Source organism: Myotis yumanensis, unplaced genomic scaffold (assembly GCF_028538775.1).
Source record: "Myotis yumanensis isolate MYYU_CA2020_CCGP unplaced genomic scaffold, mMyoYum1.0.hap1 SCAF_17, whole genome shotgun sequence".
NCBI lineage: Eukaryota > Metazoa > Chordata > Mammalia > Chiroptera > Vespertilionidae > Myotis > Myotis yumanensis.
This window is the reverse complement of record NW_027223768.1, coordinates 22,777,438-22,793,850: the sequence shown is the minus strand read 5'-3', so window position 1 is coordinate 22,793,850 and position 16,413 is coordinate 22,777,438. Positions and strand designations below refer to the sequence as shown.

The following is a 16,413-nucleotide window of genomic DNA, read 5'->3' as shown; positions in this document are numbered from 1 at the left end:
AGAAATATTAAACTAGGATGTATATTTTCAACATTGATAAGAAGCTAATGTTTATAGTACAGCAGATTTTTATGGAATAATATATTTAGTGTTTGTGTATGTCTATATATCTTTACATTTTATTGTATGAAAATTCTCTTGTTTTTTCCATTAATTTTTGCTTCCGTCAAGAGAAGCCACTAATCTGAATCATCTTAGCCTCCCCCATTTCTTTAAGTGATTATAATTTTTCTCTGACTACTGATTGTAAGTTTTCTTAGCACTGATCTGATTATTGAAGTCTTTTAAGCAATAATCAACTGGCAAAAGTAAATGTAATTTTTTCCTAATCTAGTGGGCCAATGAACTAGTAACCTTTTATCTCACTGAGACAAGGTGAGATGGAATAAGAGACTTTTCTTTCCTTAGGAGTCTCTAGGGCAGTGGTTCTCAACCTTCCTAATGCCTCGACCCTTTAATACAGTTCCTCATGTTGTGGTGACCCCCAACCATAAAATTATTTTCGTTGCTACTTCATAACTGTAATTTTGCTACTGTTATGAATCGTAATGTAAATATCTGATATGCAGGATGTATTTTCATTGTTACAAATTGAACATAATTAAAGCATAGTGATTAATCACAAAAACAATATGTAATTATATATGTGTGTTACGTTGGTCTTAGGCGACCCCTGTGAAAGGGTCATTCGACTCCCAAAGGGGTCGCAACCTACAGGTTGAGAACCGCTGCTCTAGGGTGATGCTAAGAAAAGGTAGGGAACTTTGTTCCCTTTTGAACAAAGAGATTGGGGACAATTCAGCCTACCAGGATGGTTTAGGACTGAAAGAGCAAGCAGGATTCAACATGTAAAGGACCTGCAAGTGGCTCTAGTTGGTGCGACTCAGTTAGTTGAGTGTGTCCTCCAGTGCACCAAGAGGTCGCCTGTTTGATTCCTGGTCAAAGGCAGATTCTCTCTCACCAATGTTTCTATCTCTCACCCTCTCCCATCCTCTCTCTCTAAAATCAATAAAAACATTTTAAATAATAATAATAAATAAATAAAGGACCTGCATGTGGCAGGTGTGACTCCTCTCTACTTGCTAAGGGAATATATCTTCAGAATTAGGCCCCAACCATCCTCTCTAGGTGTACTCATAATTTCTTCCAGGCTTATTTTAGTTGTTGAATTATTCTGTGTGCTGTGTGTAGGAGGAGGGAGCCAAAGATCTGTGTTTAGTCTGCTATCTTCCTATTGTTTTATGCTGTTTATGCTGGGTTTTTTTTATGTTTCCAGAGTTTTCAGGTTTTCTATTTAATGTAATTTTCACATACTCATTAAGCTTTTGTTATAGTGTGATGTTATGAAAGATAATTTATTTGATCTCTAAGTAAAGGTCAGCATTTGATCATACACATGGCCCCCTACTTACGATATTTTGATTTTATGATGGTGCAAAAGTGATATACATTCAATAGAAACCATACTTCAAATTATGAACTTTTTTCTTTCTTTGGCTAGTTGGAACAATACTGTCTCTTGTGATGCTGGACAGCAGTAGTGAGCCGCAGTCCCCCGTCAGCCACCAATCACGAGGGGTGGGTAAACAAACAATACTCTTTGGTGTATTGTTGCCAGAGTTTATTGGATATTGTGTTTTCACGTCCCATCATGTCTTCAAAATGCTCATCTGTTTCCCCTGCTTCTGGTGAGAAGAAGAGGAAGGCAATTACTCTTGAGATGAAACAAGATAATTGCCCAACTGTAGGCAGTTGTAAGTGTTCTGGGCATGTTTAAGGTAGGGTAGGCTAAGCTATTATGTTTGGTATGTTAGGTGTATTAAATGCATTTTCAACTGGTGATATTTTCAACTTGTGATGGGTTTATCAGGACATTAACCCCATCATAATTTGAGGAGCCTGGTGTATTCATTGTGTGAATTTTTCTGATACTCTTCACAAATAATTGAAAGGTATAATGGGAATACCTTTTAATGTTGCAATTTAGTAGTTTCTATTTCATGCTTTATCAGTCTCTTATCAAAGAAATGTTCTGCATGCCTGCTGTTCCTATAACCAGTGTTTTCACATGTTCTTGGACCAACTGCATCCAAAGTGAAGTTTGCCATGAATTCTCTTAAGTAGTAACAGAAAATACCAGACCAATTACTGCCCACACATTAATGGTGTTCTCATCTCCAACCTTGCATGTAATTGCTGCTGTCAAATACAATTATTGTCTACACAAGTTTCTTACCCTGGGAGCAATCATGCGTGCCATGGCTTGATGTAGAGTTAGAAAATGAGAAGAGCAGTTTTGAAACTTTTTGAAGGTTTTGCTTATAAACTTATCTATTCTGAAAATTTCAAACTATAAACTTACCATAGCCTTTTTGTTTTTATTTTTATTTTTTTATTTTTTTGCTTTTTATTTTTATTTATTTTTTTAATTAAATCTTTATTGTTCAGATTATTACATTGGTTCCTCTTTTTTCCCACCATAACTCCCCTCCACCAAGTTCCCACCCCACCCTCCGCCCTCACTCCCCACGCACTGTCCTCATCCATAGGTGCACGATTATTGTCCAATCTCTTCCCGCACCTCCCACATCCCTTTCCCCCCCTAAGAATAGTCAGTCCATTCCCTTCTTATGTCCCTGATTCTATTATAATCACCAGTTCATACTGTTCATCAGATTATTTATTCACTTGATTTTTAGATTCACTTGTTGATAGATGTGTATTTGTTGTTCATAATTTGTATCTTTACCTTTTTCTTCTTCTTCCTCTTCTTAAAGGATTCCTTTCAGCATTTCATATAATACTGGTTTAGTGGTGATGAACTCCTTTAGCTTTTTCTTATCTGTGAAGCTCTTTAGATAAAGATGACCTTCACTTCTGAATGATAGCTTTGCTGGGTAAAGTAATCTTGGTTGTAGATTCTTGGTATTCATCACTTTGAATATTTCTTGCCACTCCCTTCTGGCCTGCAAAGTTTCTGTTGAGAAATCAGCTGACAGTCATATGGGTACTCCCTTGTAGGTAACTAACTTTCTTTCTCTTGCTGCTTTTAGGATACTCTCTTTGTCTTTTGCTCTTGGCATTTTAATGATGATGTGTCTTGGTGTGGTCCTCTTTGGATTCCTTTTGTTTGGGGTTCTCTGCGCTTCCTGGACTTGTAGGTCTATTTCTTTCACCAGGTAGGGGAAGTTTTCTGTCATTATTTCTTCAAATAGGTTTTCAATATCTTGCTCTCTCTCTTCTTCTGGCATCCCTATAATTCGGATGTTGGTATGCTTGAAGCTGTGCCAGAGGCTCCTTACACTATTTTCGTATTTTTGGATTCTTTTTTCATTTTGCTTTTCCAGTTGGGTGTTCTTTGCTTCTTCGTATTTCAGATCTTTGACTTGATTCTTGCGATCCTCTGGTCTGCTGTTGGGAGTCTGTATAATATTCTTTATTTCAGTCAGTGTATGCTTAATTTCTAGTTGGTCCTTTATCACAACATCGAGGGTCTCACTAGATTTCTTGAGGATCTCACTACATTTATCGGCGGTTTCTAGAAAATTCTTGAAAAACCTAAAAAGTGTGGTTTTGGACTCTATATCCAGTAGTTTGCTTTCCTCCATTTCTGTCATTTGTGTCCTGTTTGTTTGTCTCGGCATTTTTTATGCTTCGCTGTGTCGATAGAGTGGCTTTCTGTGCTAAGTGTCCCAATTACCTGAGGTAGACACTCTTGGTGCACCCCCTTGTGGGCTTTGTGCACAGTCTTGTTGTAGTTAAGCCTTGATTGTTGTAGGTAAAACTGGGAGGATTTGACCTCCAGGCCAATTGGCTGTGAGAATCAGCTGTGTCTTTGGTGGGAGAACTTCTGTGCTGAAGACACCCTTATGGGGCAAGACTTGCTTCGGGGGGGCTTTGGTGCTCACTGAGTCTGCCCCCTGAGTGTGTCCCTTATAGATCTGAGGAGTTGTAATTGGATGGTCCCACTCTGACCACTAGGTACACTGGCTCTAGGGTCTAAGGAGGTACTAATCTAGCCTTTGCATGAGGGTACCCATCAGAAGCCAGCTGTAAAGCAATGCAAGTTGCCCTGGGGCCTTGGGGCAGCTGCAGTTTGTTAAGTTATTTTCAGATTACAAAGGGCCGGGCCTTTCATATGCAAAAGCCTCCGTGCAAGGCTTGGGCGGGGCGGGGTCCCAGGGGATCAACAGGGTGCGGAGCGAGCAGTATGGCTGCTCTCAGTCCTGCCTTCAGAGGTCCTGGCAGTTGCCGCGAGTGCCTCCGAGAGAAAGCTGCCCTCGAGTTCCGACCGATGCCAGACAGTCCCGTTTCTCCCTTATGAGTCTGGGTCCCCAGAGACTCACCCGGAACTGGAGCACAGAGCCTGAGACTCCCTCCCGATTGAAAAAGACAATCGTGTCCTCAGCCGCCAGCCCTCTCCGCATGCACCTCCGTACCTTTATATTTACTTCAGCACCGCACCTCCTCTGAGTCTTGGTATGCTTTTCTCTTTCCTTCTAGTTGTAGAAATTCCACTCAGCCAGCCTTCCTGTGGTTCTGGATGATGTCCGTTATGTCTTTTAGTTGTATTTTTGAAGTGGTTGTGCGAAGCAGCAATCTCCGGTGTTTACCTATGCCGCCATCTTGGTTTCTCGCCTTTTTGTTTTTAGAAGACTGACCTGAATAAGTCTGACGATGACAAGAGAATAACAAAAAAAATTTGAAGGTTCATTGATTAGAATTATATTTCTGAATAATTAATTACGAATACATTTCCTTTATGGATTAGTACCATATTGGCTGCAGTTCAGGAAACTTAATTCTAAGCCGGTGTAAAGTATATATAGTAGTTAAATTCAGATTTAATTTGATTTTGTGATTATAGTGATAGAGCAAGATCATAATCGATCCAGTGGCTCTAGATTGGAGATTGCTTATTATAGTAATACCTCCTTGATTCCAGATCTGGAGAATGACTTTACAGTCTACAGCAGGGACTGACTTTGCCACTAGAAACTTAATTGGATAACTTTGATTTACTTGAAATTTGGTATGACATTAATTAATACTCTCCTATGTACTTAAAATAAGAATTCATATGATGTTTTATTTAATTGCTTGAATTTTGCTTACAGTTGACCCTTGAACAACACAGGGGTTAGAGGTTCTGACCCCTTGCACAGTTGAAAACCCATGTACAACTTAGGACTCCGCAAAAACTTAACTACTAATAGCCTACTGTTGACTGGAAGCTTTACTGCTAACATAAACAGCTGATTAACATATAATTTGTATGTTATATTAGTGCTGTATTCTTACAATAAACTAAGCTAGAGAAAAGAAAATGTTATTGAGAAAATATAAGAGAAAATATGTTTATAGTATTTACTGGAAAAAATCCACATGTAAGCGGATCTGTGCAGTTCAAACTGTGCTCAAGGGTCAACTGCTTTTGTTAGTGAGATTATTTCAACCAAATTTTGAGCCGTGAGTCAAGACGTGTGATTTGCCATAAGTCAGTGATATACCCAAGTGGCTTGTTTGTGCATCTGATTGATGGAATTTAGGTCATTGGCCTGCATATTCCAGCTGCAAGGGAATTTGAGAAATGTGGTTTTGAGGATTTTCTTATAAAGTTGGGACGCAAAATATGGAAACCTATTAAAACATTAAGATAGTGTTCCAAAGACTTTGATAAGCCACACATAAGATGTCCGTTAGACTTGTTTTTCTTTATCAATCTCTGAACCTCTCTTTCATGAACTCATCCATCTTAAGATGGTTGAATAGAGGCAAATGTAATGGAAAAGGCAATAGAATGAAAATACATCTAGTTTAGCAATATTAATTGATTCCTTTGTGTATTCCCATTTATGCATTTCATCAAAAATCATAGTTACTGGAATTTATTTTAATTTTAAAAGTTTCTTTTTGAACTAATGAAGTACTTTACTTAAAGTTAAAAAATGTACACCTAAGAAACAGAACAAAATTTGAATTCAAAATATTGTAAATATGTGATAATGGTCCCTAAAGTAGCTTGGAGAGGTAGCATAATTTAATAAAAACACCACAGGCTTTAGATATCAGAAGATCTCAATTCTGCCAATTACTGTGTGGCATTGGGTACTTCTCTTATCTTTATAATCTGTAAAATAGAGATATATTTTATCAAATATAAGGTAGTTACTCAGTTTTTAACATTTATAAAATTCTGGATATGTCTTAAAATAGATGATGTATATATTATATTTAATTGGCTATATTTTTTCTTAGCATAAAATAATGCTGCTCTTTATAATTTGATGTCTTAATTAAATGAAATACAGTATAAATGCCAACTTTATAGAAATGTTTTGAAGTTGGAATTGGAAAATATATGTAAAGTGTGAAGCATATGGAAGATATTCATTAAGTCCTAGTTTGCTTTCCTTTTTTTCTAGTAATAGTTATTTTGTTAGGTTTTCTGCGTGGTTTGGAGGTTTGTTTTATCAGGAGAATATTAGATAAAGACTCGTGGTTCAATATTGTAATTTTATACCTCAAAACATTTTGTATCTGTCTTGCTGAGACACTTTATCTTTGGAGAAATGGCCATATTTTGGAAAAATTGCTGAATACTTATATAGTGTTCACTTTATGCTGAGCAATGTCATATATATATACTTTATTTAAAATACTTTAAACACTCAGATGAGATAGTGATGAATCCTATTTTTACAAATGAGGAATCTAAAGCAGAGAGATTTATTTACCCAGTCGTACAGCTAAACCTATAAACAAAGTAAGCAAACAAACCAATAAAACAGAAGCCAAAAAGGTAGTAGTATGTGGAAACAAGAAACTCAACCCCCTCCTTGCATATATTAGCCTGATAACATTTAGAGTAGGTATTTTTCAGATGGAAAGAAAGTTTCACAAGGTTTTAAGTCTTGACCCTGCAACTGACTAATGTGGAATCTGAATCCAAATGGTAAAGATTCAGCCAACAACTTATCCTTTCCCCTCTGAGTGAAGGAACATTTCAGTGTCTCAAATAATATAGGCTGAGGCAATGTAAGAATTGGCAAATTTTATCCTATTGGCTGCCAAACTGTAGTCTCTTTCTTTAACTGCTGATGCAACATAAAAATAACTTAATGGATTTTGAGTAGAGAGAAATGGAATAAACTTCTTAAGCCTCTGTGAGAAACATTTCATTGGAGTGGAAATCTAGAGGCTATGTAGCCAAAGTTTACCCCTTCTTGTAGATGAAGTGGATGGAGACGAAAACTAATGCATCTTTGGCAGCTTTATTCTGAATTCATTCTGATAATGGCAGATTATTTTTGAAATATTATTTCTGCTTAAGATATAATCTTCCCTTCTCCTCACCCTCCAGGAATAAAAAAGTTATCAGCAGCGTTCTAACATGCTTTGTGCTATTGCTTCAGAATGAGAAATTAATCCTAGGAAGAAGAAACATATTTAGAATACACTATATTCAAATTATAGAGTCATATTTTTCCCCAAAATTTTTATTACAACTGTATTATGCTTTATGTACAGAGATATCCATCATATATTTATGAGGGGAAAAGTGAAAATAACCTAAGTAGGTAACTATCAGATAATGGTTAAGTAAGTTATAGTACATTGGTACATGGAATATTAAGCTGGTTTTTAAATTAATGTTTGTAGGACTCCTGTTCCTGGGCATGGAGTAATAGGAATGAGATTTACCCTTTGCCAAAACAAGAAGAAAACTAGACATAATAGATAAAACAATAGTTTTTAGAAATGACACTAAAAGTTGTATACAACTAGGAGAGAAGGGAAACAGGAGCTATACAATCGCCTCAGCTTATTGCCTGGAAGCAATTTTCAGGGTACAGTGAAGGGAGGGCGGACCCAGTTGAGCTAGAAAATGCGGGACCAAATACTAGAGAAGATGTTCCTGCAGAGGGGGAGAGAGCTCCAAAGATCTGCAGAGGTGTCCCTTTGACTGAATACTAATCTGTGTGTGTGTGAAAGGGAACTAACAGGCTGGGAAAAGAATTACAAGAAAGCAGTAGGCCAAACCATTCTTGGAGCTGACATAGGACTGAGAATGTTTCATTTCCTACTAGTAAGAGTGGAAAGAAAATGTAATATATGGGGTATATGGTAGAGGCCTCAAAAGGATTTCATCTCAGTGGTGAGGCTAAATTAAGCTCTAGATTGAAGGCTGCTCTGCCCCACCTTAACACGGCTTTAAAGTAAGCCTTGAAAGGATCAAATTGATTCCACATAATTGAATTCATGCCAAAACAAAGTCTAACATATTTTAAAGGCACACAACAAAACCAGCAAACAAGAGTGTAAAATTTACAATGTCTGGTTTACAGTAAGTCTCTCAAGCATTTGAGGACAGCAGCAAAATAGCACCCTTAACTAAGAAAAATACCTGTCAATGAAAGCAGAAATGGTAGAGATGAAAACAGCTATTAGAAATATATTCTATATATTCACGAACGTAGAGGAAAACATGAACACAATAGACAGAGAAATGGAAGATACAAAAAGCCCAAATGGAACTTCTAGAGAAGAAAATAATATCTGATATAACATACTGGATACGATTAACAGAAGCTTAGATATTGCATAAGAAAAGATTAGTGAACTTGAAGATGTAGCAATTGAAACTAATAAAAATCAAGCACAGAGAATAAAAAGACGAAACAAAAATGAACAGAAGCCTAATGAGCTATGGGAAAATACCAAGCAATGTGTAGCATATTGGAGTCCCAGAAAGAAGACAAAAAGCAAGCGAGAAAAAAAGAAACAGTTTAATGAATGATAGCTGATATTTTAAACATTTTAGAAAATTATAAATCAGAGTCTTTCATCCTTTGCAGCATTAACATTTGAGGCTGGCTAATTCTTTGTTGCAGAAGGCTGAACTATGTATTGCAGGATGTTTAGCAGCAACTCCAGTCTCTACTTAATAGATGCCAATAGGACCATTCACTTACAACAATCAAAAATTGCCCTAAACATTGCTAGATATCCTTGGAGGAAAAGGGGGCGCAAAAAAAAAAAACTCCCCTAGTTGAGAATCACTGCCATAAACCCATAGATGTAAGAAGCTCAGTGAACCCCAAGCAGATGAAGCACCAAGACACATCATAATTGAATTGGTGAAAACCAGTGAAAAAAATCTTAAAAGCATCCAGATCCAAAAAAAGAAAGAAAAGAAAAGGATACAGAGGAACAAAGGTAAGAACTACAGCAAACTTCTTTTCAGAAATATGAAATCAGTAGGGGCAACATTGAAAGGAAAAAACTATCAACTCATAATTCTATACCATTTAAGACAGCTTTAAAAATGAAGGTGGAATTTACTTAACATGACAATAGGCATTTATGAGAAAGCCACAGGTAACATTACATTCAATGGTGAAAGACAGAAAGTTTTCCCCTTAAAATCAAAAATAAGACAAGGATACCTGCTTATACCACTGCTATTCAACATTGTACTGTAAATTCTAGCCAGAGCAATAAAACAAGTAAAAGAAATAGCATTCATAATGGAAAGGAAGAAGCAGAACTAGCTCTGTTGACAGGTAACATGATTCTTACAGAAAATCCAAAGAATCTCCCAAAAAACTACTGGAGCTAATAAATTAATTCAACAAATTTGTGAGATACGAGAGCAACATACACAACATACAAAAATCAGTTGTGTTTCTATACACCAGCAATGAAAACCCCAAAATGGAAACTAAAAAAATAAATTCATTTACAATAACATCCAAAAGAATAAAATTCCTAGGAATAATTTTAACCAAGGAGGTGAAAGGTTTTACACTGAAAACTATAAACCATTGTTGAAACAAATTAAAGAAGACCGAGATAAATGGAAAGATTCATAGATAGGCAGGTTTTATATTGTTAAGATGATAGTACTACCCAAGTGACCTACAGATTCAATGCAACCTCTTACCAAAATTCTAAATGCCATTTTTGCAGAAATGAAAAAGTCAGTTCTCAGATTTAGATGGATTTGCAAAGAACCCAAATAGTAAAACAATATTGAAAAAGAACAAAATTGGAGGATTCACACTTGCTATTTCAAACACACTATAAAGCTGAAGTAATTAGAACATTGGTACTGGTATAAGGATAGACTAGTACAGTGGTTGGCAAACTGCAGCTCGCGAGCCACATGCGGCTCTTTGGCCCCTTCAGTGTGGCTCTTCCACAAAATACTGACTTCTGTGCATGGGCCACAAAGTTTCAATCGCACTGTACGTGCGTGCCCGCATGTGGTATTTTGTGGAAGAGCCACACTCCGGGCCAAAGAGCCGCATGTGGCTCATGAGCCGCAGTTTACCGACCACTGGACTAGTAGAATAGAATCGAGTCTAAAAATAAAACCTCATTTTTATGGCCAATTGATTTTAAATAAGGGTGTCAAGACTCAATATTGCAGAAGTTGCAATTTAAGCCTTCCAGACAGTTCACTGCTTCCACATTACATTTTTGGAAGAATCTTATTTCTAAATTTAATCTTCATCTTGTGCTTTTTAAGAATATCAAGGGACCGAGTATTGAATACTTGATTTTGGAACGTGCTTCCATAAGAGTTTATTTGGCTCTTTTTATTTTAGATTTCCTTTCCTCTCTCCCACCTTCTTCCTTTCCGCCACCTAAAAATATTTTTTTTATGGTTGAATTTTAGGTTTTACTATGTAGTTTAGGTAGTTTACTATGTAGTTTGGGGGGGGGAGAGGGATTTTAATTTTGTTAATGTAGATATGATTTTCCTGATAACCTTTATTTCATATTTTTTTAATATTCACCTGAGGATATTTTTTCCATTAATTTTCTTAGAGAGTGGAAAGAAGGGAGGGAAAAAGAGAGAGAAACAGAGAGAGAAACATCGATGTGAGAGAGACACATCAATTGGTTGCCTCCCACACAAACCCCAACTGGGGCCAGGGATCAAACCCAAGACCCTTCAGTCTGGGGACCCAATGCTCTAACCACTAAGCCAAGCTGGCCAGGGCCTCATTTTTCCACATGGAACATCCATATTTTCTACCTTGAACTTAGCTAACATCTTATAATCAGTTAGGGCAGTGGTCGGCAAACTGAGGCCCCTTGAGTGTGGCTCTTCCACAAAATACCACGTGCGGCGCACACGTAAGTGTGATTGAAACTTCGTGGCCACACTCAAGGAGCCAAAGAGCCGCATGTGGCTCGTGAGCCGCAGTTTGCCGACCACTGAGTTAGGGGAATGGCTTTTAGGTGACTCCACAGGCACTAATGGAATGAACATAGCTTGCTAGTGGGTACTCATTCCACTGCTGTGATGACCTGAGAGTACTCTTGCCTTTTTGATACCATCTTGAAATTGTTAACTAGTACCTTCAAGAAATGGTGGACTGTCAAACTTTTAGTAATCCTTTGCAAAGTAGTGTTTTGTAACTAGTTTAAATACACATTGCTTTAACCCTTGTGTCTTTTTTTCTACCTTTTATCCCTCCCACAGTCACCAGAGAAGAAAGGAAAAGAAGCAAATACTGGTTTTGGCGGACCAGTTGTTAGTTCTCTGTATCATGAAGAAATCATCAGGTAATTTTCTCTTCCGGTCTTTGATAGTAGGGATATCTTTCTCTATCTGGATATATATATATTGTGTGTGTATTTATATATTTTTGATCCTGAAAACTTTCATTTATGAAGAACTTTTTCTTAACCTGAAACTGATTTGGTGGTATATCTAGAAAGATCATAAATGGCAGGGAAGGATTTTTAAGGTGTATAATCATTAAAATCATTGTGTCTGAATCAGTGCCAGATAGTAACCCTTCCCACCATATAAATATTTGGTAGGACAAGGGTTTGTGTCTCAGAGAATCTAAAGCTTTGGATTTTTGTTGTTAGTTTTCCTCAAAATACCATTATTGTAAAGATTTTCATTTTTATAGTTCATTCATTCTAGCTGCAAATTAAAGATCACTTTGGAATATAAAACGGTACACTAAGGAAAACGTTGTGGAGGTTCCTCAAAAAATTAAGCAGACAATTACTATGTGACCCAGCAGTTCTAATTCTAGTTCTGTATCCCAAAAATTGAAAGAGAATCTGACAGACATATTTGGCACACTCATGTTCATAATAGCCAAGAGGTAGAACCACCCAAGTGTCCATTGATGGGTGAATAAACAAAATATGGTATGTATAATGGAATATTATTCAGCTTTGAAAAGGAAGGAAAATTCTGGAACATAGCTAGAACATGGGTGAACTTTCAGGACATTATGTTAAGTGAAATGAGCCAGTCACAAAAAAATAAATACTATATGATTCCACTTATATGAGATGTCAAGAGTATTCAGATTACAGATATAGAAAGTAGAATAGTGGTTGTCGGAGCTGGAGGAAGGGAAAAGTTATTATAAAAGTTTCAGTTTTGCAAGATGGAAAAGTTCTGGAGATTGGTTGCACAACAATGTGAATTTACTTAGCTCTACTGAACTGTACACTTAGAAATGGTTAAGATAGTAAATTTTTAAAAAATATACATTTTATTGATTTTTTACAGAGAGGAAGGGAGAGGGATAGAGAGTTAGAAACATCGATCAGCTGCCTCCTGCACACCCCCTACTGGGGATGTGCCCACAACCAAAGTACATGCCCCTGACCGGAATCGAACCTGGGAACCTTCAGGCCATAGGCCGACACTCTATCCACTGAGCCAAACTGGTTAGGGCAAGATAGTAAAATTTTATGGGTTTGTTGTTTTTTTAAACACAAAATTTTTAAAGGTCATTTTGTATTTAATAAAGGTCTTAAATTTTATGTTATGTATAAAATTTATTGGATAATCTTTTTCTTTCAGCACTGTTTGTATAAGTCAGGAATTCTGTCCTGCTTTAAAATCATGTGACACATTCATCTAAGATTGCTCCTTTATAGATAAAAACAAAATAGAAATCTCTGATGTCCTTACTCTTTTTGAGTTATCTGAACTTTACTTTTCCTATTAGTTAACATGAAGTAAATGAGCTCTAATCTTTAAGTGGAAAATTGGGATTACCTAAATTTATTGAAGGGAAATACCTAGCTTCATAGAGTGAAGAGGAATTGTACCAAAATGTTATGCTCACTCTTGCAAAAGAGTTTGATGACATTATCCATCACATAAGGAAGTGATGATGACAACTCCCAGGTAGCATTCTGGGAGGGAAGTTACTGATAACACTATGAATCAAAAACTTTAAATGCTCATAGTTTCCAGTTAATGATCAGTCAGTTAATACTAGGAGTCCTCTCTTGAATCTACTAGTATTTGCATAGCAAGCATACCATTTTTTGTTAAGATTAAATATTTATTTGGGTTATGAAAGGGAAAGGCTGATGGAGAATTAAGGAGAATAAAGATACCCTTTAAGGCTGCTACTGGCCTGGAGTACATTTGCCACCCTGATGCCTTTTTGGGTCTCTGAGAACTCCTGAGGAGCCCATACAGTTTTGAGGAAGCATAGTTTAAAAAACATTTTCAGAACTTAATCCCCCTGCCCCTTAACTCTTATATATTCAGAAAATGTTTTGGGGTTCTTAATTTATATATTCCATCTTTAGAGTCTACTTAAAAATGGCATCTTAGAACCCTCACCCTACCAATCAAAGTTTATTAAATGTTCAAATCAAGTCACTTTCCTACATGATAGAAGGAGAGGTTAGTCATTCCTTCTCTGTTTTCCCATAGTCCTTTGTTCACACTGCTGTTATAGCACTTATCATGTTATACACATTGAATTATAATTTCTAAGAACACTCTATTCTTCCACTAATCTTAGGTTTTGGAGATCAGGGATCATATTTTATTCATCTCTGTACTCTCACTATTCTGAGGAAGTTCCCAGAAGTTAGTAAGTATCTAGCGAAAGTGCCAACCGTTGGGAGGTACCCCCAGCTACTTCCCCAAGGAACTGATAGTTTAGTTAGGGAAATGAATTGAGATAGTTTCTTGACTTTGCTTTTTTTATATATATTTTTATTGATTTTTCATAGAGAGGAAGGGAGAGGGATAGAGAGTTGAAACATCAATGAGAGAGAAACTTCGATCAGCTGCCTCCTGCACACCTCCGACTGGGGATGTGCCCGCAACCAAGGTACATGCCCTTGGCCAGAATCAAACCTGGGACCTTTCAGTCCACAGGCCGACGCTCTATCCACTGAGCCAAACCGGTTAGGGCTTGACTTTGCTTTTTAAAAATCACCATACATACTTTCTAATAATAGCAATTGCTTATCTATAAGTAATAATGATCCTTATTTTGAGTGCTGATTTCTTTAAGGGCTCCAAGACTCTAGTATTTTTGAAAATGACATGCTGAGCACTATTCTTTTGGAATGTCCAGTGACTTGACTAATTTCAGTACCTCTACAGAACAGAAAGCAAATCACATGTTCTCCAATTGAAGTGAGAGTAAATGTCTGGATACTTGGAGTATTCCTAATATAGAGCTAAATTATACTGGAAGAATTAACCTACCTGATTACCCTCCATCCAATTCCTAAAGAAGTGACTCTTACATTTAAATCAATATTTAGAATTTGATCATAAGAAACATAAAATAATATCACTTATTTTAATATAAAGTAGAGATTTTAATTCAACTCACATTTATTATGAATCTATGAGACAAAACATTTGGATATTTGTGCTTCTAAGCTTCTTCACCTTTTAATAGTATGTTCTCTGTATTTTTTTTACATCTACATGCATGTTTAATAAACATTATTGGTTAATGGAATGAATTATGAACCTCTGCTATGGCAAAACTGGTTAGTCTTGGCCTTATTTCATTAAGTCATTGAACTATTAGTCTTCTTATGATGTGATCTAAGTTTTTGTGTTCTGGAACATATTATTAAGATATGAAACAATAAGAAACATAAATATGAGAGCCACAGAAAGCCTTCTAGTTATTACAAACAGTAATTTCATTACTACTACTAGGGGCCCAGTGCACGAATTTGTGCACCTTGAAAAGAAATTGCAGGCTGCAAGGCTGTGGTGGGCACAGGGGCAGGTCTCAGTCCATCCTCCGCGGCCCCTCCCACCGTGGCCCCCGGTCCCCTGTCTGCCAGCAGCCCTGCTCCCGCCGCTTTCACGTGCTGACTGAGCCGGCCCCGCTTGCACCCACTGATGGTACTGAGCGATTGGGGCCAGCACCAGCAGCAGGTGAGAGTGAGGCCGGCACTGGCGGCGGGTGCAAGCAGGGCCATTGCTGGCAGCAGGTGCAAGAGGCAGCTGTTGGCCTCGATCGCCCCTCAGGAGCAAGGGGAGGTGGAGAAGCCCTGGGGGGTGATTGGGGCCGGCACTGGGCACCCGCAGTGGGTGCGAGCAACGGCTCCAGTGCCCACAGCGGGTGCGAGCGGGACCGGCACCAGCAGCAGGTGCAAGCGCCCGGCGGGACCGCGGCATGAGGGAGCAAAGAATTTTCAGTAATCACCAGAGGCTCACCCCGATGACAGCAACCAGTGCCCCACCTTGATCTAGTGCCCCCACTCACCTGCTCCACCATCCTACCACGGCTGATGCCACCATGTTCTGCGCGCACACCCTGGTGGTCAGCATACGTCATAGCGACTGGTTGGTTGGTTGTTCCACTGTTCAGTCTGTTTGCATATTAAGGTTTTATATACTAGTATATAGATAGCACATCAGAAATTACAGCAACTACTGATTTTCTTATATTAGAGAATTCATTTTATAATTGAACAGAATTCCAGCATAACAAACTAGATCACAATAAAAATTATTCTACATTGAAATGTTGGGTTACTCCAGTGAAGGACCAGATGTAATCCTTATTGTTTCTTAAAACACATTGCAGACCAGTAGTTTTATTGCTAGCTTTACCCAGTGGCCAAATAAGTTTCTATTGAACGACTACAAAAAACGTTTTACATAAATGTTAAAGGCACGCTTTAAAATTAAAAACCCATTGCATTTTGAAGTTATTTATTTATTTATTTATTTATTTATTTTTTAAATATATTTTATTGATTTTTTACAGAGAGGAAGGGAGAGGGATAGAGAGTTAGAAATATCGATGAGAGAGAAACATCAATCAGCTGCCTCCTGCACACCCCCTACTGGGGATGTGCCTGCAACCAAGGTACATGCCCTTGACTGGAATCGAACCCGGGACCCTTCAGTCCGCAGGCCGACGCTCTATCCACTGAGCCAAACCAGTCAGGCTTTGAAGTTATTTATTACATGTTCTTACAAGCTATTATCTTTTTAAAGTATGATACTTTGTAAAACACTGTGTAATATGAAGCAAGAATTCTCGTGATCTGTCTGCAATGTGTTAAGTATAAGACTATAGTTGCAACATTGAAAACAGGGTATTGTTAGCTTTTATGTAATCAAGTATTGCTTGTATT

The 16,413-nt window shown here is 37.5% G+C and overlaps 1 protein-coding gene across 1 annotated transcript in view; it reads left to right on the top strand.

The window, feature by feature from the left end:
* ACBD6 (acyl-CoA binding domain containing 6) overlaps positions 1-16,413 on the top strand; it is a 132,760-nt gene that overhangs the window by 32,107 nt on the left and 84,240 nt on the right. The window contains exon 4 of the mRNA XM_070396639.1: positions 11,498-11,580. Coding sequence (XP_070252740.1) covers positions 11,498-11,580 — 83 coding nt within the window. The remainder of the gene's footprint in view (positions 1-11,497; positions 11,581-16,413) is intronic.